Source organism: Podarcis muralis, chromosome 13 (assembly GCF_964188315.1).
Source record: "Podarcis muralis chromosome 13, rPodMur119.hap1.1, whole genome shotgun sequence".
Lineage (NCBI taxonomy): Eukaryota > Metazoa > Chordata > Lepidosauria > Squamata > Lacertidae > Podarcis > Podarcis muralis.
The window spans coordinates 30,286,703-30,313,120 of record NC_135667.1 but is presented as its reverse complement, the minus strand read 5'-3'; the positions used below and the strand labels follow the sequence as shown (position 1 = coordinate 30,313,120).

Here is a 26,418-nt window from a genome sequence, read left to right as displayed (position 1 = left end):
CACCTTTTTTGGGGGGTGCAGGGCTAAACTGTTGAGCATTTTTAGGGGAGCCAGTGTTGTTGAGCTTCTTTGGGGTGAGTCAGTGATTTGCCTCAGATGTCCAGGGATCTACCAGTACCCATTTAGACCGGGAGAAGCTTCTTTCAATAACTAAAACTTTAGATTTTTCATAATTAATGGATAAACCATTTCCAGAACAATAATCAGAAAATTTCCTCAGCAGATAATACAAACCTGGTCTGGAACGTGAGATGACGGCCACCTCATCAGCATATAACAACAATATATCAATGATCAGGTTTCCTAAAAACAGGTGTCCACCAGTTAGAGGCCCCAGCTTGGGCCCAAGATTTGGAGAGGGGGAGAGCTAGTGCCACGGTTTGCATGCGATGTCGTGCGCACGTCACACATTAGTGACACCACAAGCATGGCATGCATCGTGTATGCATTGTCTGGAGGAGGCTGAGTGGCTGGCCCAACACCGTGCGGCCTCAGTGGCCACAGTTCCACCTCTCTCGTGCTCAGGAGAAGCCTGCCACTGATGTTGCACTGTGTTTGGCTTGGTGCTCAGCCTCCTCCGCCCCCTCAATATTGCAAGAGGCTGAGCCCCTCACTCAACAATATTGAGAGGGCTGAAGGCACCTCAGCCCTAAGGAGTTTCTGCCTATTCCACCAGTTAACGTGACTGCAGAGGTGGGAGGGTACATTTGCTGGGGTGGAGTGGCAGGTGAAAGGGGGTGCTTAACCAATTACTAAACCCACTAATTCCACACACCCCAAAATTCCTCGCCTCTGTCATTTTTGCCCCTGATTTTGCTGACTTCGTGTGATTCAGTTGCATGCCCCCAAATTCAGGTTGCTGAACCACAGCTGCTTGGGATGTCTTGTGCAACACATCCGCTTCTCGCAAAAGACCAGATATTTTGCAACAAGGACGGCGACGGGAAAACAGATTGCGAAGTGTGGGGTGAGATTTGCTTGAGGCAACGCTGTCTAGCCTCCCTGCAAACAGGGAGATCTATTGAATGCTCAGGAAACAGGTTGTCTGGAAGTGTCCTTGGAACCTTTTTGGAGGATGAATTCAGAAGGAAAATGAAGGCATTTGCAGAGAAGACTTGGTGAGCAGGGCTACCCTAAGATATTTTGCCGGCTTGAGACACTGTGACACCAGATGGCGCTGTAGAATTCGATCCAGCCCAATGTGATTTCCCATCACGAAATTTACAACGCGTTTTCCTGAAACGTTTTTTTTGATGTGTCTAGATCCAGCCCAAACTGTACCCTTGCCTTCTCTCCCCTCAATCAAAATCGTAAATAATTTGCGCAAAGATCCTAGGTCCAATCTCTGACATCTTCAGGTAGGGCAAGGAGAGGCCCAGTCTGAAACCCTGGAGAGTTGCTGCCAGTAAATATACGTGATTCTAGTCTTGGTGAACCAATGGTCAGACTCAGAATAAAGTAGCTTCCTATCTTCCTGAGGCTGGGCAATTTGTTTCGGCACTTGAGGCAGAAAACCCCCGAACTCCTCTCCTTGTTTCATGATAAGAAACAAACCAGAATTTGCTGCCCTTTTGTGACACCAAATCAGCTGCCCGAGGTGACTGCCTCACTCTGCCTAATAGTAGTGCCGGCCTTGCACGTGAAAAGAGTTAAGCACTGCCATTATGCTTGCTGATTCTCTCCTGCAAATGCAAGAAGGTCTTCAAGGACAACAATAGGGAGCCTGTCAAGCTTCTCTAGGGAGGGAGTTCCGAAGTCTGGGAGCAGCCACTAAGAAGGCCCTGTCCCACGTTCTCACGGTGGCAGGACCGAGAAAAGGGCCTCCCCCTCGGTTGGTCAAGTGTGTCGGGAGTGGTTGAGGTTGGCATACTTGGTCAGAGGAGCCAGCAGAAAAATACGGTATACGGTATATCCAGCCTTTTCAGCCTGGGGCCCACAAGGCAGCTAAAATAACATGTAGTAGAAAAGAATACATAAAACAAAGATTAGGAACAAAACACAAAACAAAACACACAATAAATATGCAATTTATAAAGTGCTAATTATTATTTTTTAAAAATATATATCCATCTTCTGATGGCTCTTGCCAGGAGAAATCCTGGCACAGTTGCCTAGTAAAAATAAAAATAATAAAACCATAATGAAAGAGAGAGAGACACCACAAACCAAAAGTATAAGTCATGGTTGGCAATGCTGCCCTGAGGCTATTCACCCAACAGAAGCCACGTAATTCCTTAAGAAAAGGCGCCAAGGTGAATAGGATGCCAGGAGTCAAGCCAGGGCAAGTTTTATTGATCCCCGAGTACACAGAATTGTTTCCACCTTTCTGAAGGGTTGTGAAAAGAAAAGGAGAGGGAAAAAAAGAAATAATTAGAGCTTGGTTAAGAGCCAAAGCTGGCAACGCGTGGGAAATGCAGGAGCGAAGAAACAGAATGCGCCAGTCACAGTGTGACAACGTGCCTTTGGCACTCAGTCCCCTTGCGCATGATGTGGCAACGGCCGCCAGTGCTCTCTGGCTGTGATGCAAATGCTGTCTGGACTGGAGAGTGGAAGGCAGGCAGGTATCCAGGGAAATAGCCCTCCCTCAGAGACGGGGGTCGTCATTTCAGATTTGTGTGTGTAGGGGATGCAGTAAAGTCCATAGGTCTGCATTCCAAGCGACATTTGCCTTCAGAATTCACTGCCAGAAGGTGTGGCGATGGACGTAGGCCCAGGAGGGGTCTTGATTTGGCCCACTAGGCCGTTTCTCTTCAGCCACGCTCACCTGCCCTACACCTGATGTCATCCATGCTGTCAGGTGCAGGGCAGGTGAAGTTGCTGCTCTCTGCAAAAAGCAGAGGACCTGTAAATCCCGGAGCTTTTGCCTGCGCAGTTTTATTTCAAAGGTGCAGGATGCCTACCTGTCAAAAGGACCCGTGGGGAAGTTGGGGGGAAGTCAGGATCCGGCTCGCTGACTGGAAAAGGTTCGCCAGCCCCGAGTGACACATTTTCACAAAGGATAGGCTGTTAACCATGAGAGTTAAATGGGACCCCTGAAATGTGAGGATGAAGAGGGCGGTGAGAAGATGAGCTCCTTTTGGCTCATCCAGGTTCCCGCTTCCTTTTGCTCCTGGCTTCGTCTCTGAGCATGAAACCCCAAAAGCTCCTTCTGGGTGAGCGGACACAAGAAAGGGCTCCTTCACTTTCCCTTCTTGAGCAGAACAGGGAGTTTCAGCAAGTGTAGCTTGCCAGCAGCTGTGACTTGCATGACAAACCATCCCTGCCTGAAAATCCCTCTTTTATGCCTCTACTAAAGTTGCAATGGACCTCTCCTCTTTTCCACCTGGCCATCCTAATTATTAATATGTTGTTGTTGTTGTTTAGTCGTTTAGTCGTGACCGACTCTTCGTGACCCCATGGACCAGAGCACGCCAGGCACACCTGTCTTCCACTGCCTCCCACATTTTGGTCAAACTCATGCTGGTAGCTTCAAGAACACTATCCAACCATCTCATCCTCTGTCGCCCCCTTCTCCTTCTGCCCTCCATCTTTCCCAACATCAGGGTCTTTTCCAGGGAGTTCTTCTCTTCTCATGAGATGGCCAAAGTATTGGAGCCTCAGCTTCAGGATCTGTCCTTCCAGTGAGCACTCAGGGCTGATTTCCTTAAGAATGGAAAGGTTTGATCCATGGGACTCTCAAGAGTCTCCTCCAGCACCAAACTTCAAAGGCATCAATTCTTCGGTGATCAGCCTTCTTTATGGTCCAGCTCTCACTTCCATACATCATTAAATTATTAATATAAGGGTTTGTTTGTTTGTTTGTTTTGCTTCCTGCCTGCATAGAGCAGATTCACTGCTGCCATCTTGCTCAAGCACATATATTTGGAAGTAAATTTGGCAGGAATATAAAGCAGTGTTTCTCAACCTTTTTCCGACCATGGTCCCACCTTGTTTCCTTCCTGTGCCCCCTCTTTCTACCAGTAGAAAGGTAGCTATTTTGTTTATAAATAGAACATTTTAAGATATTTTTTATAATTATACAAATTATATAATTTCACCTGTGGCTGCCTTGGAACATCCTGGGGGCCCCCAGGGGGCCATATGCCCCCCCCCCAGTTAAGAAACACTGATCTAAAGAACTTCCAAATAGGTTGGGGTAGGGGAAACTGTTAGTCCTCCGGATGTTGTTACAATTCCCACCACACTCCTTGGCTATTTGCTGTGTAGTTGCGCCTGATGCAGACCCCTCAACTGTCCCAGAAATACCCTGAAATCTGGGTTATTTTCCTTATGAGAGAACAGTGGCTATTTTGGGTACTGTGATCTTGTGTGATTCTGCGCCACGACTCCCCCGGAAAAATGACTTTTTTTTGCAGTGCGTAATTATGCGAGATCATGGTACCCAAAATGGCCGCCACGTTTTTGCAAGAAAAAATGGGAAGATGGCACCCTGGAAGATGGTATTCTGCTTTTTGCCTTTGATGCTTTGCAGGGAGCACAAGTCTGGAGGTCTGCAGCTTCCCCACCTCTGGTATTAATCAGTGTGGGGTGAAAGTGTAGTGACAAACACCCACTTTTGCCACAAAATGCCACAGGGCTTTCAAAATGGAGATTTGCAACCAAATACCTTTGTCACCTGATCTAAGGTTAAACACTCATGGTTTAGCTAGCAGAAAACAACAATAGTTAATTATCAACCCATCAAGGAGTTCAGAGACCACTTAGTATACTCCAGTGGAATTTCCTTATGTTAAAGCCTTCAGTACATTTAGGCATTCCCCATTTCAGTGGGGCACAGGAGTTCACCCTACAGTTCTGACCAGCTCATAACAAACTACAGTGCCCAGAAATCTTTGGAGAGGGAGATGTGCTTTGAATGTGCTTTAAAGGTATAGTGTGTACACAGCCTCAGGAAGAGCACAAAAGTTGCAGACTGGAGAAAAACAACAACTTCATACTGGTAATAAAAAAAACAAGCTCTCCCCAAAACCTTTTAATGCCCTTGAAATGCACTCTTTGTCCTGAAAATGTTCATCGGTACAAATTCACTGCGGTGCAATTAGGAAGTGAGGGGCCTAGATTAGTGGGTGCGACTTTCTCCAGTTAGGTGTGTGTGTGTGTGTGTGTGTGTGTGTCTCCTTGCACAAGGGCACAGCAGGCTTAGCTCTTGCTGTCACTGTGGCACCCTGCAGTTGTCAGAAGGAGGTGAACAAGGCTGTGAACTGTCTGACTTTCTAATTGTGACTCAGCTGCACCAGAAACGAGAGCCTGGTGTGATCATGATTGGAATAACTTGGAACATGTGGCATTTTGAAGCTCCCATGAACTTGAACAATAGTCCCAGGCCTTCCCTTGTTTCATTTCTTGCTTTAAGACGTAAGAACAGCTAAACAATCAGAAACTCTACGGATGTAGTTCCCTTTCCCTGCATCTTTGTTCAATCAAAGGACATTACATACTGTGATATTGGTGAGAGTTCCCTTCTGGTGCTGGGATCCAAGCTCCCACGGGTATCGACTGACAAATCTCCCACCGCACATCCATGCAATGTGAACCTGCAATCTTCTGTGTAGGACTTTTTCTTCATTTCTTGCGCTCCCTGAAGCAGCCCCTGGCCAGAACTTTCAGGTTTGCGTCTCCTGCCAGAAACAGATGTGCACGGCATTTAGAGCTTGGACTCCTGTATGAATATCCCTTTGTTTTGTAATGATTTCCCCCCTCTCCCTGAGATTTCCAGCTCTCAAGGGCTCATTGTTTCTACCTGGGCACGCTGGAAAAAAAAAAAAAGAGGTGGCAATCTTACACCGTACCCTTGAGCAATAGTCCTCCTGTTTTCTGAATCACACTACCTGGGAACAGAAGGGGAAACACAAAACCGCCCTTTGTAGGGCAAGGTGTATCTGCTGGAATGTGACACACGCATGAATAGACCTGGGGAGACAAACGATGAGCGTGGATGTTGGCTTTTGATGTCTGTGATGACGAAAGCCCTGGGGAATGCAAAGCAGAGAGAAGAAGGGCTTTTCCAAAGCAACGCCCCCCTCCAACCTTGGAGATAAAAGGAGCATGGGGCATGAGAGAGCCGTTAGTTCACTCGGCCGTTTAGAAAGCAGCAAGAACATCTCTCTGGGCTTGAGTGTCTCCATTTCCTGGCAGCCATGACCACCACCTACAGGCAATACACCTCTTCCTCCTCGATGAAGGGGCCTTCCTTTGCTGGGGGTTCCTCCCGGCTTTCCTCTGTCCATATGGGTGGAGGATACAGAGCCCCGAGCATCCATGGCGGAGCTGGTGGCGTCTCCATCTCTTCCTCTCGCTATGTCTCTGGGGTAGGCAGTGCCCTTGGTGGCGGCTATGGGGGCAGCTTCTGCAGCAGCAGTGGCCTTGGTGGTGGGTTTGGTGGTGGGTTTGGTGGAGGCTATGGTGGAACTTTCGGTGGAAGCTTTGTTGCTGGTGGTGGTGAAGGCCTTCTGGCCGGAGGCGAGAAGGAGACCATGCAGAACCTGAACGACCGCCTGGCTAACTACCTGGACAAGGTGCGGGCGCTGGAGGAAGCCAACACCGAGCTGGAGTTTAAGATCAAGGAGTGGTACAAGAAGCAAGCACCTGGTCCAGACCGTGACTACAGCCCATATTTCAAGACCATTGAGGATCTGCGGAGCAAGGTATGGTGAGGTGACCCTTAGGGGGCTTCTTAGCCTGGATAGCTCAGTTGGTTAGAGTGTGGTGCTGATAATGCCAAGGTTGAGGGTTCGAGTCCCTTATGGGACAGCTGCAGATTCCTGCATTGCAGGGGGTTGGACTAGATGATCCCCAGGGTGCCTCCCAGCTCTACAATTCTAGGATGGAAAACCGTAGCAAACTGGCTCTTAACAAGCCCATGAGGAAAGTCTGAAAGGTTTGGGGAGAACCCCCCCTTTAAAAAAAAAATCTGCTTAGCACCCAGAGACCTCAAATCCAATTCTTTTAGTCTGTGTAACATGTAAGTAGGCATTAGGCAAAGGATTTTTAAAATCCAAGAACACTTAGCTGATGATGTCAGAATAATATTAACCACAATCAGAGAATCATATTAAAGGGAAGTTCCAGCATGAACCTGCTGAGCTAACATTGATCAGCACATTTGATGTCCCCCCCCCCTTGAATTTAGACTTAATCAGAACTGTGTGTTTCTTTCCCACTATAGCTGTTAAATTTGTAAAGCAAAGATTTTTAAGATAGTGCTTGCTAGTGCTGTGAACGGGTCACAGATCTTATCTTGCCGACGATTTGTCCTTGCATAGAAATGCCATTGAATTTCCCCTGTCTCTTACATTTCATAGCCATTGGCTATTCCCCTCCTTTCTTACATAGCTTTCTTTAGTTAAATGCTACCACAGGACTCTTGGCTGTGTAGCTGCAACTAGCCCAGTTATCGTCCAGAAATACCATTATCGCCACTACTGCACTACTATTGTGGTACTACTAGTGGTATACTACTTTCTTTTGTGCCTTAATTTAATTTTCATTTTCATTTATTGAGAAGACTGTACATACAGCCTGCAAGCTTCAGCCTGGCAGGAGCCAGCTGCAGATTATTGCAGAGACTCCCTCTTCCAATTAACTTCCATCTCCAGGGCTCAGAGGTGGGAGGGAGTGCAGCGGAAGAATGGCCAGGGCCCACCTCTTTGACATCACCAGGGGATGCCCCTAAGCCTAAGGTTTGGGCCCTGAGATCTCAGGGTCTGGGATGCTCCTAGTGTACACCCTGTCTGAAGATGTACACTTTCCCCCTACACAGGACCAAGGACCTATGTGAAGTAGCCCAAGGTCCAACACAACCTCCTAATTGGGAGGGATAATTATTAACTGTTGGGCTATGGAGGCTGTGGAGGAATGACATCAGCCCAGGACATTTTTTGTTCCTCAAGTCGAATCCAGAGGGTGACTAACCTGTTCTTCTCCAGATGTTGTGGGACTCTAATTCCTATCAGCCCCAGCCAGCAATGCCAGTGGCCAGGGCTAATATGGGGGACTCCCAACAGATTCTGGACAGCTGTAGGTTAGACCCTGTACTCTAAATGGTGTCCCCTCTAATTAATACGGGGCACTATCTACTGGGATGTTCCCTGGCACGAGCCCTAGTAAAAAATGCATCTGGAATGCTGAAGGATGAAGATGTCACGTTTAAAATAATAATAATGATGATAATTTAGTGCATGCCATGCTTCTCCTGGAGAGCTCAGCTGGTTAGAGCACAGTGCTGATAATGCCAAGGTTGCAGGTTCGATCCCTGAATGGGACAGCTGAATATTCCTTCATTGCAGGGGGTTGGACTAGATGATCCTCAGAGTCCCTTCCAACTCTGCAGTTCTGTGATTCCTCTATGATTTCCAGCCCTTGAAATGGCTTTCTGTTAAGTAAATTAGAAAGAAAGTCCCAGAGCTTTCACGTAGCACAAGGCTAGGTCCTGAATGAAACGCCAGTCGAGGGTTCCCTAAAAATAAAATAAAACTTGCCCAGAATTTTTACCATTTCAAACCACCCATTCCCTACTTCCCTTGCAGATTCTTGCTGCCAGTGTTCAGAATGCCAGCATCCTCCTGCAGATTGACAATGCGAAGTTGACTGCTGATGACTTCAGAACCAAGTAGGTTTAATTGTTAAAAAAACAACACACAAAACTCAGTGGTTGTGTTGGTTTCACAGCCAGCACCATGGCTGGGAGCTGTAGGATAAACATTTCCTGGGACAACCTCTTACTCCTTTCCCCTTCCCTCTTCCTCTCAATCCTTTGTGGATGCAGGTTTGAGACAGAGCAGGCCCTGCGCATGAGTGTTGAGTCTGACATCAATGGTCTGCGCAGAGTCTTGGATGATCTAACACTGTCCAGATCTGATCTGGAAATGCAGCTGGAAAATCTAAAGGAGGAATTGGCTTATCTGCACAAGAACCATGAGGAGGTAAGAATGCCCAATGGGCAACGTCACAGAGGGGTGCACATTTTTAAAGGAGAGGGGGAGGACACCAGCATTCAACTGGTTTATGTCTGATGAACCCAACGCTTGTTCTTTTTGTCCAATGTGGTTGCACATGCTACAAGCATCTTCTGAATGGCCCAGCGCAACAGGCTGTGCCACAATGAAATGTCTTTGAAATATCATTGGAAAAAGAAACAGGAAAGAAACAGGAAAGAAAAAGGGCAGGAAACAGACCTTTTGGGCTGTGATCTAGATACTTACCAAACAATTCATGTAACCATAAACCTGGGCCCTATTTACCCATGAACATACCTTTGATCACAGACGTCAAGTCTAGGAATGGACTCCATTGGAAAGCATTGCGTTTAAAGAGGTTCTTACTGCTCTGTCTGTAAAGGCCCACTCACATGTGTAAGTCACTGTTAGATACTGTAGCCATCAAGTGTTGAAGATGCATGAATGAACCAGCCCTTAAAAGTCCATTGGAAAAGCGAACAGGTTGAGTTCTGCATGTCAAGTACAGCTGTGAGAATCTAGCCTAGATCTGCTCCAGTGTGCCTTTTAGGGCAGAAATGGCCCTTGAAAACAATGTACAAGATTTCATAAACACATACTACTACTACTACTACTACTACTACTACTACTATTACTAAAATATTAATAATCAGTGCTATTTTTCTAGAAAAAGAGGTGCCAGAGTTCACCATGAACTTCTCCCTTGTTCTCTTAGAATGGCAATGGCGCCCACTTGAGAGGTGTCAGAAATGAGCTCTGGCAAGCTCTGGCTGAAAAGAAATAATAATAATAATAATAATAATAATAATAATAATAATAAGTCATGTAAATCAAAACCACACTGCACCCCCCCTTAAAACGGAGTAGTAGCAATGTCTACAATTGATTGCAACAATAATGAGATAAAAACCAGCCTCTACAAAGCCAGACTGCAGCAATGGTTGGCCTCCAATCTAAACTCATTGTATCCAGAGCAATGTGCAGAAGAACTAAATCCTTGGGGCCATGGCTCAAAATAATTCATTGTGTGAGAATTAGGCTGTCAGGATCAAATGACCGCAGGCACCCGCTGATTCCCTTACCAGTCATTCTCTAGTACATCTTCAATTAGTTTACTAGCAAGTGTGGTAACTACCGTATTTTTCCGTGTGTAAGACTATATTTCCCCCTATTTTTTTCAGGTTTAAAATTGGTGGTTGTCTTATACACATATGGTGCATATGGGGGATTTCATTATTTGGAGTCCCCAAAAATAGGGGCCGTGTTATACATGGAAAAATATGGTACTGATCCGGGATAGCTAACTCTTTCAGAAGCATGTAGGTAAATCCTTACATGAAACAGAAGCACATTATGAAAGACACTTTCATTAGGGCTTGCAATCCAAGTGCAATATAGGTTTAAAAACAACCTATATTTTTCAGATTGGTGGAATTTCCCCCAAAGAAGTCGCATTTGATTTATCTATAAGAATATTTCTAAACTGCCAACACTTAAAAAAACAATAATAAAACCAACAACATGATAGAATCTTAATTACGAATAACCTCGCTCCGTGTGCCTCCATCACAGGAAATGACTGTCCTCCGAAGCCAAATCCGTGGTGAGATCTCTGTGGAAATGGATGCTGCTCCTGGGGTGGATCTGACCAAGATCCTGGCGGACATGCGTGAGCAGTACGAGACATTGGCGGAGCAGAACCGGAAGGATGCTGAGCAGTGGTTCTTCAGCAAGGTGGGTCTTCCTTTGGGGTGAATGCACTTTCTTGGGGGGCGGGGGGAAAGAATCAAGAAAAGAATGCTGTTTCGATCGGTAGGGTCACTATTGCACTGTTTCCCCATTTCCTTGTAGACCGAAGAACTGAACCGCGAAGTTGCCATGAACACGGAGCAGCTGCACAGTGGCAAGTCAGAAATCACAGAACTGAGACGAACCCTCCAAGGCCTGGAAATAGAGCTGCAGTCCCAGCTTAGCACGGTACGGTGTTCAGGCAATCTTCTCCCTGCCCCTTAATCAGGGAAACAAAGGCACAATGTTGCATCCCACCACCAGACTGACTTGCTGGGAATTCCTAGAATGACTTTCTACCATCTCCGAGGAAGCAAATATTAGAATTTGCTTCCAGAAGGTGTTGTAATGGCCATCAGCTTGGAGGGCGTAAACGAGGGTTAGACAAATTCATGGAGCTATCAATGGCTACAAGTCATGATGGCTGTAGGCTACCTCCACGGTGTCAGAGACTGACCTTTCCAGGGAGGAGGAAGAGGAAGACAGTATAGATTTACAACAGGGGTTTGATGGAAGTTGCAGCTCAGAGGCAGTTGAGGGGGAAATCATGGCAGAGCCAGAACAACGCCTGGCTGACATGTCATCTTTAGAAAGCATTCCAGACCCTCCATCTCCAAGAACTGGGCGAGCCTTAAAAGTAGGAGAGCAAAGAGCTCAAAGACAGAGGGCGTGTAGCAGCACCCGTAGACGTCATGAACGAGGAAGTGGGAGAGACGGGGATGGGGGTGGAGAATCATTTGGGACAACGCCATTATCCAAGAGCCTGGGTTCTATAGCCTCTCTCTGTAGAGATTGAAATAAAAAGGGACAGTAAGAAACTTTTCCTTGTCTTTATGCTTTCCTGGGCAACCAGCCGGGAGTCGCTGACAACATCCTGACACACATTCAGAATGCTAGCTGCTGTGAGTCTCAAGTAGCGAGAGTGGTGTTGCATTCAGATTTTGCTTGTAGGCTTCCCCCAGGCATCTAGTTGGTCACTGGAAGAACAGGATTCTGGACTAGATGGACCACTGGCCTGACTCAGAAAGACTCTTCTTATGTTCTTAATATGCATTGACCAAGAGCCCCTGTGTTTCCCTTCGATTCAGGAATCTGATTGCACAGGATTCCCAGTTACGGGGAGGAATCCAGTGAAGGTCTATTAGGGTGAATGGGGTGCTGCCCCACCAACCTCAGTTTGTCCTCAACGAGCTGCCACCTGCCTGCCTTCTTGCTTCTGACCAGTCAGAGGGTGGCTGTGTCTGTCTTTGGCTCATTGGCGCCACCTACTGTTGGGCTCCCTTCCTTCTACCCTACCAGCCACCGCTGGAGGACTCTAACATTAAAGGTTGCTGTGCAGGCTCCCTCAGAAGCTGACTCTGATGTCCTCTCTCTCAATTCTCTTCCCCCAGAAAGCAGCACTGGAAGGCAGCTTGGCAGAGACGGAGTCCCGCTACGGAGCCCAGCTCGCCCAGATCCAGGTTATGATCACCAGCGTGGAGGAGCAGCTGGCTGAGCTGAGGTGCGACATGGAGCGCCAGAACCACGAATACAAGATCCTCCTTGATACCAAGACCCGCCTGGAACAGGAGATCGCCACTTACCGCCGCCTGCTGGAGGGAGAAGAGGCCCAGTATGTATAAAGAGGGGGGCTGTTTTCTAATGTTGGATAAGGAGTCAATAGGCTGAAATAGGAAGAAGTCAGGAGTGAGCTGGCAGTAAATCACACTGTGCAAGTTGGAGCTAACTCTTTGTTAGCAAGAATATGATCTGCACAGACTTGGTGGAGTGTCGGGCCTAATGAACCTGGCAGCTCATCCCTGGTAGGTCTTGCCCCATGGATCAGTTGCCGAGACTGAAAGTTCCCACCTTGTCATAGCCCTCTCCTCTCCAGTGTTTTCCCCAAGCAATCGGAGACTGTGCCTAAGTGCAGCCAACCTTTCCTCTGCCCTTTTCACTCCTCTTCTGGTTCTGGGAGACCAGTGGGGAGGGAAGCTTGTTGTAGCAGGAGAAGACACTCTTGCCTCTGTGCCAGCCGGACTCATCTCTGCCTCTTGGCCTTCCTCATCCCATTCTCCTGCTTTAGTTTCTGCCTCTGATTCTGGACTTCTCTCTGTCACAGACTCTCCCAGCTCACTAAGCCCTGTTACCTCTTCAGTTTCCAACTCCTCCTCTTCCCAGTCTTTTCCCTCTGACCACTCAACAATGTCCCACCACTACTCCCCAGGCTCTGAGCCTTCTTCCCCTGGTGGTTCCCCAGCTGGTTCCTCCCACCATTCCTCTGTGCCCAACCAGTCCATGTCAGAGTATGTCTTTCAATTGCCAAGTAATTTTTTAGGATTGCTGGCTGTTCTCGGCCTGTCCTCCCATCCCATTATTTCTGATGTATGTTAAGCACATCATGTGCCATTGGCACACTAGGCCCAGCTGTTGTGGGTGCTCTTGGTGCAATTGTGTCAACACATCATGCTACCCTTGAGCAACGTCTTGTGTTGGCTTGCGAACCTGGTACATTTCTAAGGGTGACATTGGCACAGAAGTCCTATATCCAGTCCTCCACCCCCATTGGCCTGTTGCAGAATATTATAAGGGCCTTTCACACATTACGGTACATCCAATGAGTGTACAACCTGCATTCTTGTGAATACAAAGAGTTGTGCTTGCATGCTCATACAGTTATTTACACATGTCATCCAACTAGGATACACTCTGTGTACACAGCAGCTGATCTGCATGAATCAACACAGGTACACTTTTTCACACAAACACTCATAGCTGTGTTTGCTGTAATGCGTGAAGAAGCCGATAGTATTGGGCCAGAGGAGAAAATGTAACAAATGAAAATATTCCAGGGCTTCCTCTGGGGTTCCTTTATTTTAAAGTAATCTGATCATGAAATTAAATGGACACAAGGTTGTGTTGTTGTGCCTTTCCTTTTAGCGCATTTGATTACAATTCTGCACCTGCTGCATTGCAGCTGAAAACGAACTCTTCATGTTTCTCTAATCCAGTCTTGTCTTTCTTCCCTTGCAGCATTTCTTCCCAGTATTCGTCAGCAATTTCTAGCGGTAAGGATCTGTTGGGCCGTTGCTCTTCCTTTTGCTTTTCAGAAGTTCTCTTTGTTTTATAAAAGCTGAGAATATTGAAGCATGCAGACAGACAGCAGATGATACATTCATCAGTATGCTGTCAACAAATAGGCCTAGCCATTCAAGATGGTAGCTGCGTCTATATTTTTACCATCCAGTAGGGATCGATCTAGTTAAGTTTGCCAAAGTCCAGTCTGTGATTTCGGCAGTTGCCATTCTTAAGTGAAGTATTTCATAAAAGGGTGCCATGTTTCAACAAAGCCGTCTACGTCATCTGTATTAGTCAATGCAAGTAGTTACTTGATAACACAGGAAACTAATTGGATTAAGGCACTGGTCTTCAACGAATGAGTCATAGTCAACAACCGGGTTGTAACTCAACCTGGATCAAGCTATGGGTTGTCCTATAGGGACATAGGAAGCTGCCTTAGGTTGAGTCAGACCATTAGTCCATCTAGTTCAGTATTGTCTACACTGATCGGCAGCATCTCTCCAAAGACTCAGAGTGGGCTCTATCCCAGCCCTACTTGAAGATGCTGGGGCTTGGCTTTCAGTCCTTCTGAATGCAAAGCAGAAGTTCTGCCACTGAACTATGGTCCTTTCCTTTTGAAGAGGAATGGTAGGAGTTGCAGAATAGAAAAGAAAACATGTAGTCCTTCCTCACACAGCCCATAGTTAAGGCATGGAAAGATGTAGTGTTGGCCACCAACCTGAACAACTTTAAAAGGGGATTAGACAAAGTCATTGAGGAGAAGGCTATCAATGGTTGTTTGGCATCATAGCTTTATCGCCTTCAGTGTCAAAGGCGGCATGTCTCTGAATATCAGTTGCCGGCTGTTGTGGGTTTCCCAGAGGTATCTGGTTCTGCCCTGTAGATATAGGATGCTGTGTTACACAGACCTCTAGGGTGACTCAGTAAAGTTCTTCTTAAGCAGGTCATGCCAGTTAAGTCTTAAGGGGGTCGCTGCCACTATTTTCTTTCTTTGTTTTGTTTTTTTTAAAAAAGAAGGGGTAAGCTGGAGAGGAGAAAGATGGAAGGAGGGAGAGGGGATAGTGTGTGCATGTGTGCATGTGTGTGTGTGTGTGTGTAGGAGAGAGGGAGAAGGGAAATGAGAAAGACACATACAGTATTAAATAAAAGTGGGTGCCATGTTACAAATAGAAAGTGGCTGGTCGGAGTTGGCCCCAGATCTGTAAAGGTTGAAGAAACATTCTGCAGATGTTGAATAAAGCACAAGAAGCCCTTTAAATGCCAGTCCTGCAAAGCATGCTCTGTGTTTTCATGATTTGGTAAAGCAACGCATTCTGAGGTTCCATGGGAGATGTTAAAATCCAGTTCCTTCTAACAGTGAGCTTTGGCTGATGTGTAGGACACAGAGAGGCAGGTCAGCAAATGGTGGAGGCTGAATCACTTTCCTGCAAATAATGTTTCTTCCCCTTCTGTCTCCTTGTAGGACCCTCAACCACCCGCCAAGTCCGCACAATTGTCGAGGAGGTCCAAGACGGAAAAGTGATCTCATCTCGTGAACAGGTCCACGTCTCTGGCCGTTAAGTCTGCACCTTGAACACATCAGCCTTTCCTTCTCATTTGAGACACTGCTCTGATTTTTCCTTTCCTGCTTGTCTTCTTACCAGCTGCAGTTTGAGTTCTTGTACGGCTGCATACCCAAGGCTCTAATAAAGTGTGTTCATTCCAGCAAATCAGGAGTTTTCTGTGGTCAGTTCAAGAGAATGGCTTCATTGCTCTTAACCCTACAACCTTCAGCCTTCCTAGATGGAAAGAAGACATGCCTTTTCCAAATAATTTCATAGATAGATAGATGATGATAGATAGATAGATAGATAGATAGATAGATGATAGATAGATAGATAGATAGATAGATAGATAGATAGATAGATAGATATGTGAGATTAGACTTGATCGTTGGAGTCTCAATATCGCGGTATCAAAGCACATCTCATTCAGAAGGACCAAACCTTCCAAAACATTGTTACCCATGATGCTCTCAGTGCCCAAATATGCAGTGTGGGAGAGGTCCTTGTGAAAACATCTTAAGCTGCCTCTCAATAGCCTAGGAGCACAGGAGGACAATACTGAGCTAGATAAACTAATGGTCTGACTCGGTATAAGTCATTGGTTTGTCTTGCTCTATATTGTCTATACTAGCCTCCCCCAACTTGGTGTCCTTCCAATGTTTTGGACTACAATTCCCATCATCCCCATCCATTGACCATGATAGCTGGAGATGATGGCAGTTGCAGTCCCCCAAAAATTTGGAGGGCACCAGGTTGGGGGACTACCAGCAACTTTCAAGGGTTTTAAGAAGGGGCTGTTCCCAGCCCTATCTGAGCCAGAGACCTTCTGTGTGCAAAGGAGTTGCTTCACCACTAAACTGCAGGCCTTCTCTCTAACGGAAATCAATGGGCTTAAAATGGTTGGGGAATCTTTGCCTTTCCAGGAATACAACTCCCATCATCCCTGATCATTGGCCACGCTGGCTGTGGTTGTTGGGAAATGTAGTTCAGCAGCATCTGGAGGGCCAAAGTTTCACCACCCATGGCTGGAAAATGCACTTAGACCAGGCCTCCAGACCACACATGCCCCTTTGCCCCCACAACTGAGAGGGTCTGGGACCATGTGGCATCATCACACTGTACATGCATGCCCTGAGGCATGCACGCATAATGTCAGCATGCCGCGGGGCATGGGCGCACATCGCAAGCACATTGCGGAGCATGCTGACATCACTTGTGCACACTGTGAGGCATTCTGACAAGTCTTGCGGATGCCCCATGGCCTGCATATGTGGCCGCTGCAGAATTTTGAGGGGCCCCTGACTCCTTCATTGAACATTTTGGGGGAGCTCTGCCCCCCCCCCACCCTGCACCAGTGCTCCAGACTCCTCCACCAATGAGGCTCCAATAATGTGCTAGCATGATCTGCCAAGAGGCCTCATAATCAGAAACAGAATTGAAGAGTCACATCCATTTTCACAACATTTCCCTAAGTGTTAATTTCCACATTATACAAGTATTTGAGCTTTGGCATGATGCAAAAGCTACTTCTGGAAATACAGTGGAATATATAGCACAAGTTTAGCACTCATTTTCACATTATTTGCAAACTGTTCCCCTCCTCTCGCCCTGGAAGCAAATAACATGGAAATGAGCACCAGACTTGCACTATAGTTCAGAAGAGGCTCAAATATAATGCAGAACTTAAGAGTTAGGGGAAAGTCCTGAAAACAGAATAAACTGCCTTGTGGATGCCGCCTGGAAGCAACAGCAGCAGCAAATACCGATCACATTTGCTGGATTGATTCCCTTCTTCTACACAGGAAGAATAAGCAAGCATTCACGACTTTGCTCTCATTTCTGTTTTCATCGGAATTCTCCAGCTTCCCATAGTAAGCCTATAGGCCTTTGTGCAACTATAAGAAGGTAGCCAACATTCTAACACAGTCACTGCTGCTGGATGTTGTGGTGCACACAGATATTGCTTTTATCCACACATCACTGTCCCCCTTTAGTCTACAGTGGTACCTCGGGTTACAGACGCTTCAGGTTACAGACGCTTCAGGTTACAGACTCTGCTAACCCAGAAATAGTACCTCGGGTTAAGAACTTTGCTTCAGGATGAGAACAGAAATTGTGTGGCAGCAGGAGGCCCCATTAGCTAAAGTGGTGTCTCAGGTTAAGAACAGTTTCAGGTTAAGAATGGACCTCCAGAACGAATTAAGTTATTAACCTGAGGTACCACTGTACACTCAAACTGGTATGTGTAGGTTGTTTCGATACAGTCTGTTCTTCTGATAGATGGCCCCTTTGCCTGCTCTCTGCAGATGCCGTGTTAAAAGCCTTGCTTGTACAGACTTGGTTCAGGGCTTAAATGAAACTCTGCTCTAGTTACTTGGTCAAAAACATGCCCTTGTGCTGTCTGCGGAAAAAGCCTGAAGTTTTCCTCTGCTGCAGTTGCTGGCTTTTCAAAAATAATAATAATAATAATAAAAACTATGGAACTCACTTTCATAGGAGGCGGTGCTGGGCACCAACTCGGAAGGCTTTAATAGAGGATTGTACAGATTCATGGAGGATAAAGCTATCAATGATGGCTTCAAACCATAAGGGCTATGCTCAGCCTCAACAGCTGGTTTTGAAGACCAGCTGCTGGAAGCCACAGAAGGGGATAATGCTTTTGTGCTCAAATCCTGCTGGCAGTTTCCTCACAATCCTCTGGTTGGCCACTGTGAGAACAGGATGCTGGTCTAGATGGGTTAAAAAGTCCAGTCAAAGGTGACTATGGGCAGGGCCGGATTTAGATGAAGAGAGGCTCTAGGCTGCTCTACTTGTGAGGCCCCTCCTCATCCCCCACCCTCACAACTAGAAGAAAATGGAAGAGTCTTATCGCGTGGCGAGTTCCCACCCACCCCCAGGTGGAAGTAAAGACACATGACACAATTATTAAGGTAAATGGGCTAAAAATGGCCACAACTTTATTGGTTACAGGTGATGAGCAGGTTACAGGTGATGAGCAGTATTGGCTTAGGCATTCGTCCTAACTATATCCAACTCCAGCCCGTCTGCTTGAAGTCTGGGAAGGGTTAACCACCAGTAGGGGGAGTCTTGCTGATGCACATCAACTAGGAACTCCCCTGGGGTCACTGCTAGGGAGCGTGCCTAAGGCCCTAACCTCACTAGGCTTCGGACAGGGCAACGCCCCCCAGAATCCTTTAACGGACTACCCTTCAATATGTGGGGCAGGTGATGGCGCTACCTCCCCTCTTCCAACTACAGAACAATACCAATGCCTAGCCCCCAATACCCAGAAAGTTGTGATGATTTGCTACGAGGTAAGCGAAAACCAAGTGGCTGGTGCCAATTTGCCAAGTGGAACAATTCCTACCAGGCCCCACAACGGCGACCAACAGGAACAGCCGGCGGGCGGCAAAGAGGGAGATCCCCGGCCACGTCCTGCCTTTATAGGGCAGGCCACGCCTCCAAGCCAGCCGATTGGCCAGCCAGGGGGTGATGCGGCTGGGAATCCTCCCAATCGCACGGGGCTGGCCTCCACCCGCCGCGCATGTGGAGGGGCCGTGAAGCCCGCAACCCCACCTCCTCCTTAAGGCGGAAGTGGCTTAAACAAAACTGAATGAAGCCAAGGATGATGACGGGTATTTAAAATTCTGCAATTCACAATTTCTCCTCTGAAGGACATAAGATAACTTTTGCAATAACTGAACTTTGTAAACCTTTTGTGGAATAGGCGGAGGCCTGGCCAGGACCACCAGCCTTCTGATCGGCAAGCCCAAGAGGCTCAGTGGTTTAGACCACAGCACCACCATGGTCTAGATGGGCCATTGGCCTGATCCAGCACGGATCTTCTTATAATCTTAAATGAAGTTTGCACACAAATCCTTTCCTGCGTGAATTTACTCCTGATTCCCCAGTCTTTTTTTTTTGGGGGGGGGGAATGTAGATTTCTGTTGTTGCTTCTGTTAAAGCATTGGAATTTGGAAACTTGTGTTGATCTCCGGCAAATCACCTCGCAATCTTCCACTAGATCCCAAGCTCCTTTCTGCATACACTTGCTGAAAGCAGAATTCCAGGAGGGTAGCCTTGGCAGTTAAAAGTGATTTCTGTTGGGGATTAAACTAAGAACATGATCTCATTCCAGCCTGGCTCACTCACCGTGCAGCAATTAACTTTTTGGAAGTGAGTTTTATAGGGTTTCAAACCACCAATTCTGATTTTTTAAAAAAACAACCCAAAAAACTCAGCTTAAGGTTAATTATGGTGCTAAGCAGATGATCCTCACAATTATTTGTCCAAAAGGAGCCAACAAAATATTGTAAAGGCTTGCTGAGTTCCATCATTTCTCTGCGTCATTTTGAAGGAAGCCTCTAGGCTTTCTGAGGTGCCCTTGCCCAGCTGTTGGGGGAAGTTTTTACAAGCGGAAGCCTTTCCATGTCTCGCAGGTCTGTCGTCTTTCGTCTCCCTTTGAGGCAGCCTGTTCGCAAAACATGTTCGTTGCAGTTTCTGGGATGGAATTGTTAGGACCTGCCTTTGAAGACAGTAAAACAGTTGGCAGGACATTTAAGGGAATGCTGTTTCTGACACACCTTGCACTGCCCTGAGTGTGTGTGTGTGTGTGTCTGTGTGATCAAATCATGGGGGATGAAATAGGACTTCTAGTGCAGTATCTGGAAGACTGCAAAGAATGCCATGACTTAGGGCCCCTCCAGATGTCCTTTTCATTGTGCAGCCACAATGTTTTAGAATCATAGAGTTGTAAGGGACCCCCGCGGTCATGTAGTCCAAAAATGCAGAAATCTTTCACCCAACGTGGGGTTTGAACACACAACCCTGGGATTAACAGTCTTCCCTGCCTGGTGCCTCGCACCACTCTTCTGCATCCGGCCAGTCCATGACTCTTTGAACCTCCATAAACTGCTTTAAAATCACTTTAAGCCTGCAATTGTTCTTTTGAAGCCCTACCTTGCCTGCTCTGTACCTGCACCAAATACAGAGGTACCTTGGGTTAAGAACTTAATTCGTTCCGGAGGTCCGTTCTTAAACTAAAACACCACTTTAGCTAGTGGGGCCTCCCGCTGCTGCTGCACAATTTCTGTTCTCATCCTGAAGCAAAGTTCTTAACCCGAGGTACTATTTCTGGGTTAGCAGAGTCTGTAACCTGAAGTGTCTGTAACCTGAAGTGTCTGTAACCCGAGGTACCACTGTAGGTCAAATGAAAAAGCCTTGTGGGCCAACAGGCTGAAGGCTCCCCACCTCTGTTTTAAAATGTCTCCTGGTTTCCTCTTCTATGTCTCACCCCTTCCTGGACTCTCAAGGGATTTGCTGAGACAGGAAATGGATCCATGAGAAATTCACAGTTAAGCTGACAGTGTGTGCTGAGCCAAATGCATCACCTATTTGAGCTTAAATTAATCATTTGCTGAAGGCAATCTAGTGCCGCACCAACAGTCTGATGGAAATACAATGAGTACCCGAGTCTCAGGGCTGCTTTTCACTCAGGGCATCGTTCTTTCTGCTTCTGGGCTGTGCCACTTAAGACAGCATACAAGGTGGAGCTCATAGGATGGAACAACCCACCAATTTAAGGAAATAGCCCCTGCACATCAAAATCTAGCAATTGGGGGAGAAGGTTAGGTTCAACCCATCTCCCCAATACAGTCGTACCTTGGAAGTCGAACGGAATCTGTTCCGGAAGTCCGTTCGACTTCCAAAATGTTTGGAAACCAAAGCACACTTCTGATTGGCTGCAGGGTGACTTTCAACAGAACATTAAAAAACAGAACAAAACTTCAAACATTAAAAACATCCCTAATCAGGACAACTTTTGTTACAACTTTTTAGCACCTGCTCATTTTTGGAACTTGAAAGTTGGAGACAGCACAAAATAAGGTCTTAATCAGTGGTTGTCATGGACCGGCAGAGGAGTGGGAGGCAATAGCTGGGGAACCTCAAGGGAACCCCCAGGGGAAGAAGGCTCAGAGTCAGCGGTTTGGTGGTAGAATGACTATAAATGGCCAGAGGGAAAAGATGGAGCAAACAGGCAGGAGGAGATGTCAGAAGCTGAAGAGGTAACAGGGTTTAGTGAGCAGGAAGAGGCTGTGGCACAGAGCAGTCCAGGCTCAGAGACAGAAGTGGAGGCTGGAGAGGAGGGGGCCAAGAGGCAGCGATGAGTCAGGCTGCTGAAGAAGCCAGGGGAACTCTTCCTCCTGCTGTGACCTGTTCCTCTTCCTCCTGGTCTCGAAGAACACACAGAAAAATGAAGAGGGCAGACCAAAGAGAGACAGGACGAGGAAGCCTTAGGCTGCTGGACAGTGACCTGGGGGAGGAGTTTTAGAGAGCGGTTGGATGACGGGGGCCTTCAGTCCTTGCAACAGCCTCATTGGTGCAAGGCCTACTGCAAGAGTTGCTGCAATCACTAGGCCTGCACTGTTTTGGTTTCTTTGAACAAGTACTTCACGGAATATTCTGCCCTTTGCTGAATTTTGCAATACAGTTTGCAGCTTGGAAAAGGCACCAAACACCAAGATGATTTAAAAAAAAAATAGCCAAAAAAAAAAAGGGGGGGGGAATTATAGAATACCTTAAAGACCACTGTAGATATTTAAAATGTTAGCAGGATTGTTATAACACTTATAATGTAATATGATTTAAGGTAAAAAAAAGGAGATAAAATGGATTAGAAAAATGTAATTAGATACAGTGGGGGGGGGGAGTCTGGGGATCTAAATAATCCTAGATGTCTAGAAATTGAAAATGTTTTAAATGGATAATAATATTGTTTGTTTTTTTAAAAAAATGAAAAATAATTTTTTTTTAAATGAAAAGGCACCAAACTGCATATTCAAGGATACATATATATTTATAAAAGCATACATGAAATATCTGTCTAAATGTATTTTTAGTACAAAATATGTATTTAGAGTTTGAGCATGAATGTCCGTGTGCATTCTTAAACCCCCCCCCCCAAATACATAGATTACTGTGTAAACAGGACAGAACAGATTTATGAATGAATTGCATGTGAAACTGATCCGGACCTGAAATAGACTGATCTGCCCATCCCTGTTTTTCCCCTTTACCTTATTGCAGAGCTCTGAGCTGGCAAATAGATGCTTAAGGTGGAGCACGGTTAGAGTCATAGCAATCCAACGGTATGATGTGTACTTTCATTGTGCATACATGCAATTGGCCGTTCCAGTGGAATGACATAACTGGATGCGGCTAATTCAGCAGTGGATTTGCACAACAAGCAGCAGCTTGCTACATCATTCATATCCACTGGGTAACCCCAGACTTGAAATTTGTGTGTATGAGATCATAGCCACTGCAGTTCACTTATTGTCAGGGGCTGGACTGAGGAGGAATGGTGGGGGACGCCTCCCCCTTCTTCTGAACCTTCCTGAGAACAGGAGGACCGTATAGATTTAGAACAGTGGTTTGCAGAAGGACATAGTTCAGAGGCTGCAGAGGGGAGAAGCTGGGAAATATTGGGAGAGGAACAACAGGAAGAAAAAGTATCAGGGGAGAGACAGCTGACAGACTCAGTGTCCTTGGAAAGCATTCCTGACCCCCCCCTCCCAGGATGAGGTGGGCATTGAGGGTATTAGAACAGAGAGCTCAGAGGCAGAAAGTCCAGATTAGCTGATGCAGGGGTGACATAGAACAGGGACAATGTAGAGCAACGCCACTACAGTGGTACCTCAGGTTACAGACGCTTCAGGTTACAGACTCTGCTAACCCAGAAATAGTACCTCGGGTTAAGAACTTTGCTTCAGGATGAGAACAGAAATCTCGTGGTACTGGCAGCGGGAGGCCCCACTAGCTAAAGTGGTACCTCAGATTAAGAACAGACCTCCAGAACGAATTAAGTTCTTAACCCGAGGTACCACTGTACAGAGAGACTGCATTTCTTTGTCTCTCGCTGTGATTATTGAATAAACTAAGTGGTAAGAACTCTTCTTTGTTCTGCTTTTTTGCTGCCACCGTGGGAGGGATAGAATTCCCCAAAGCCTGACACTTGTGTAACATTTTAAAGACATTTTTACCCTCATGAAGCTGGACATATGAACGCTCCTAGAACTTAAAATTAATCATCAAGAAACTTAGTGATGCCGTGGCGAGAGGACCTGGGATTCTGCAACAGCTGCCACAATGCAAGGCATCCAAGCGCTTTCAGAGCTGTCTACAAAAGTAAGGCATTAGAGCCACTGGACACTGTCCTTTCAGCATGGAGATGGGTCATAGGTCAGTGTTAGAGCAAATGCATTGCATGTTGAATGTCCTCGGTTCTGTTCCGAAGGGCATCTCAAGGTAGGGCTGGGAGAGCACCGTATGAAAATCCTAGAAAGCTGCTGTCATTCAGTGTCAACAGTATTGAGCTAGGCAGGCCAAGGGTCGCCTCTTTCTACATCTCTAGGTGTATAACTAGAGTGTCAAGAAGGAATAAAACAAAAGGTGTTTGCAAGCAAGTATGTCATGCAGTGGGACGCGGGTGGCGCTGTGGGTAAAAGCCTCAGCACCTAGGGCTTGCCGATCGAAAGGTCGGCGCGGCGGGGTGTGCTCCCGGTGCTCGGTCCCAGCGCCTGCCAACCTAGCAGTTCGAAAGCACCCCCGGGTGCAAGTAGATAAATAGGGACCGCTTACTGGCGGGAAGGTAAATGGCATTTCCGTGTGCTGCGCTGGCTCGCCAGATGCAGCTTTGTCACGCTGGCCACGTGACCCGGAAGTGTCTCTGGACAGCGCTGGCCCCCGGCCTCTTAAGTGAGATGGGCGCACAACCCCAGAGTCTGTCAAGACTGGCCTGTTCGGGCAGGGGTACCTATGTCATGCAGTTCCATTTGCCAGCTAGATTTGCCAGCTAGATTTGTCCGTTTCTCATTGTCTAGGGCAATGATTCCCCCCCATTTTTATTAAGTTTTCTGTTTTATAATTTAGAATATTCATTTAACCAAGATTCCATGGTTCATTCTGCATAACATCAATCCCTGCATATTTTAAATAAACCAAGCCATTCAAGTATTGCATTATTACATCCATCAAAACTTACACTGTTGAATTTATCTTAATGCTGCCAACGTTTTCAAGTGTACACAGTTCCCCCCTTATATTCAATAAACGTTTTCCAATCTTCTTTAAACATATGTTCTTGTTATCTTATTCTGTATGTTAGATCTGCAAGCTGCGCATATTCTATCAGTTTAATTTGGGAACTCACTTGTTTTCCATTTTTGGGCTAACGAAACAGGGGCCACTAAGGCTGGGGGCATCCTCTGCCCAGGCCCCTGTGGGGTGGCAGGATGAGGCACCTCTCTTTGGGGCAGGGGGTGGGGCAGCTCAGAGACCAGGGATGGCAGCAGTGGCTGACCAGAGCACTCCCAAGGAGAGGGGAGCAGAGAGGAAGATGAGGGAACACACTCCACAAGGGAGGGTGTTCAAAAAGGGGTGAGGGGCTGCTGGCTCTGAAGGCAAGCGGTGACATAACTGGGCCCCTGAACCCCACAGGGGTGCCTCAGAAAGAAGGTGGTTGGTCAAGGGAGCCGTGGACTCAAAAAGGTTTAAAACCTCTGGTCTAGGGGACACTTGGTTGCAAATGTAGGCTTACTGCTGTGCAGCGTGTGAAATCGCTCTCAGGAATATATATTTCAATATATTGGTATTGAAAGAACAAAAGAAAGAAAGAAAGAAAGAAAGAAAGAGAGAGAGAGAGAGAGAGGGAGGGAGGGAGGGAGGGAGAAACAGAAGACCAGTGCAATTTAATTTCTCTCTATTCTCTTCACGCCCCTAGCTTTTGGTTTGTAAGCTCACTGGGGCTGAGACCTATTTACAGTGGTATCTCGGGTTAAGAACTTAATTCGTTCCGGAGGTCCATTCTTAACCTGAAACTGTTCTTAACCTGAGGTACCACTTTAGCTAATAGGGCCTCCTGCTGCCGCTGCACAATTTCTGTTCTCATCCTGAGGTAAAGTTCTTAACCTGAGGTACTATTTCTGGGTTAGCGGAGTCTGTAACCTGAAGCGTCTGTAACCTGAAGCACCTGTAACCCGAGGTACCACTGTATTGATCTGGGCCAAACTAATGCTGGGTGCTGTGGCATCTGGAGAACCAATGGCGGATTGATTTATGCAGAGTTCCACAACTCAGACAGGGCTGAACAGGGATGGGCAACCTGTGCTCTCCAGATGATGCCCCCCAAAGCCAGCATGGCCAATGGTCAGGGATGATGGAATTTGTAGTCCAGCAATATTTAGAAGGTTGCAGGGTGTCACCTCTCCAGAGCAAAATGGCAGCGGGAGAAATTTGACGCAGTTCACATTTAAAACTGAATTTATCAAATTTGCACTTTCTGAACTAATATAAGAACCTAAACAGCCATCTTACAAAATTTGCACTTATCCAAAGTCTGAGGTGTAGTTCTCCAACCTTTGTTCACAAATACGCAGCTATTGGGGGAAAGTGTGCATACAAATGTGTAGATTAGTCAAAACAGTATGTGAAATTTGCACTAAGATATATATTTGCTGCAAAAATTTAAGACTGGAAAAATGAGAACCAAGAGAACCAATACAGGGCCAGGGCGCAATTTGCAAGAAAGAGAGGGCAGATGGGAGGGTGCTTAACCCTTACCCTCCCAGTCATTCTTTTCTATACTCCTTTCAAATGACAAACACACATCTGGGAGCCCTAACTTTGCAGGCTTGTTGGGGGTGTGTGTCTTATATGAGGAGGGGGAGAACCAAGTGCCATGAACTCCTTGGGAAAAAAAGGTGGGTTAGAAATGATGATTATGTTCCATTAGAGCAGTGTTTCTCAAATGTGGGGCTCCAGCTGTTTTGGACTACAATTCCCATCATCCCTGACCGTTGGTCTTATTAGCTAGGGATGATGGGAGTTGTAGTCCAAAAAACAACTGGAGACCCAAGTCTGGAAAACCCTGCAGTAGAGGTTCTGGGGGTGTCCTCTGTTGATGCCTGCATGTAACTAAACCTCTGCAACAAGGACGCTGTGATGGAAGATAAGCTTTGTTTGCTGTCTGGCCCTGAGATTTTCAGTTCCCGGCCAAGCGAAGTCTTGCCAGC

The 26,418-nt window shown here is 46.7% G+C and overlaps 1 protein-coding gene and 1 non-coding gene across 2 annotated transcripts; both read left to right on the top strand.

The window, feature by feature from the left end:
• The first annotated feature begins 5,798 nt into the window (after nucleotides 1-5,798).
• On the top strand, nucleotides 5,799-15,511 carry LOC114582343 (keratin, type I cytoskeletal 14-like). Its single transcript, XM_028703290.2, has 8 exons — nucleotides 5,799-6,644; nucleotides 8,526-8,608; nucleotides 8,765-8,921; nucleotides 10,527-10,688; nucleotides 10,806-10,931; nucleotides 12,134-12,354; nucleotides 13,755-13,789; nucleotides 15,265-15,511. The coding sequence occupies exons 1-8, from the start codon at nucleotides 6,138-6,140 to the stop codon at nucleotides 15,360-15,362; spliced, it is 1,389 nt and encodes a 462-aa protein (XP_028559123.2). The 5' UTR covers nucleotides 5,799-6,137; the 3' UTR covers nucleotides 15,363-15,511.
• On the top strand, nucleotides 6,677-6,750 carry TRNAI-GAU (transfer RNA isoleucine (anticodon GAU)). Its single transcript has one exon. It is a non-coding gene; the product is annotated as a tRNA-Ile (tRNA).
• Nucleotides 15,512-26,418: the final 10,907 nt, after the last annotated feature.

Bases quoted from the DNA above. Each gene is read 5' to 3' on its own strand.
- LOC114582343 (XM_028703290.2), top strand. From the start codon at position 6,138: ATGACCACCACCTACAGGCAATACACCTCTTCCTCCTCGATGAAGGGG. The intron at 6,645-8,525 runs GTATGGTGAGGT...CTTCCCTTGCAG, and splicing joins TTGAGGATCTGCGGAGCAAG to ATTCTTGCTGCCAGTGTTCA. The intron at 8,922-10,526 runs GTAAGAATGCCC...CCTCCATCACAG, and splicing joins TGCACAAGAACCATGAGGAG to GAAATGACTGTCCTCCGAAG.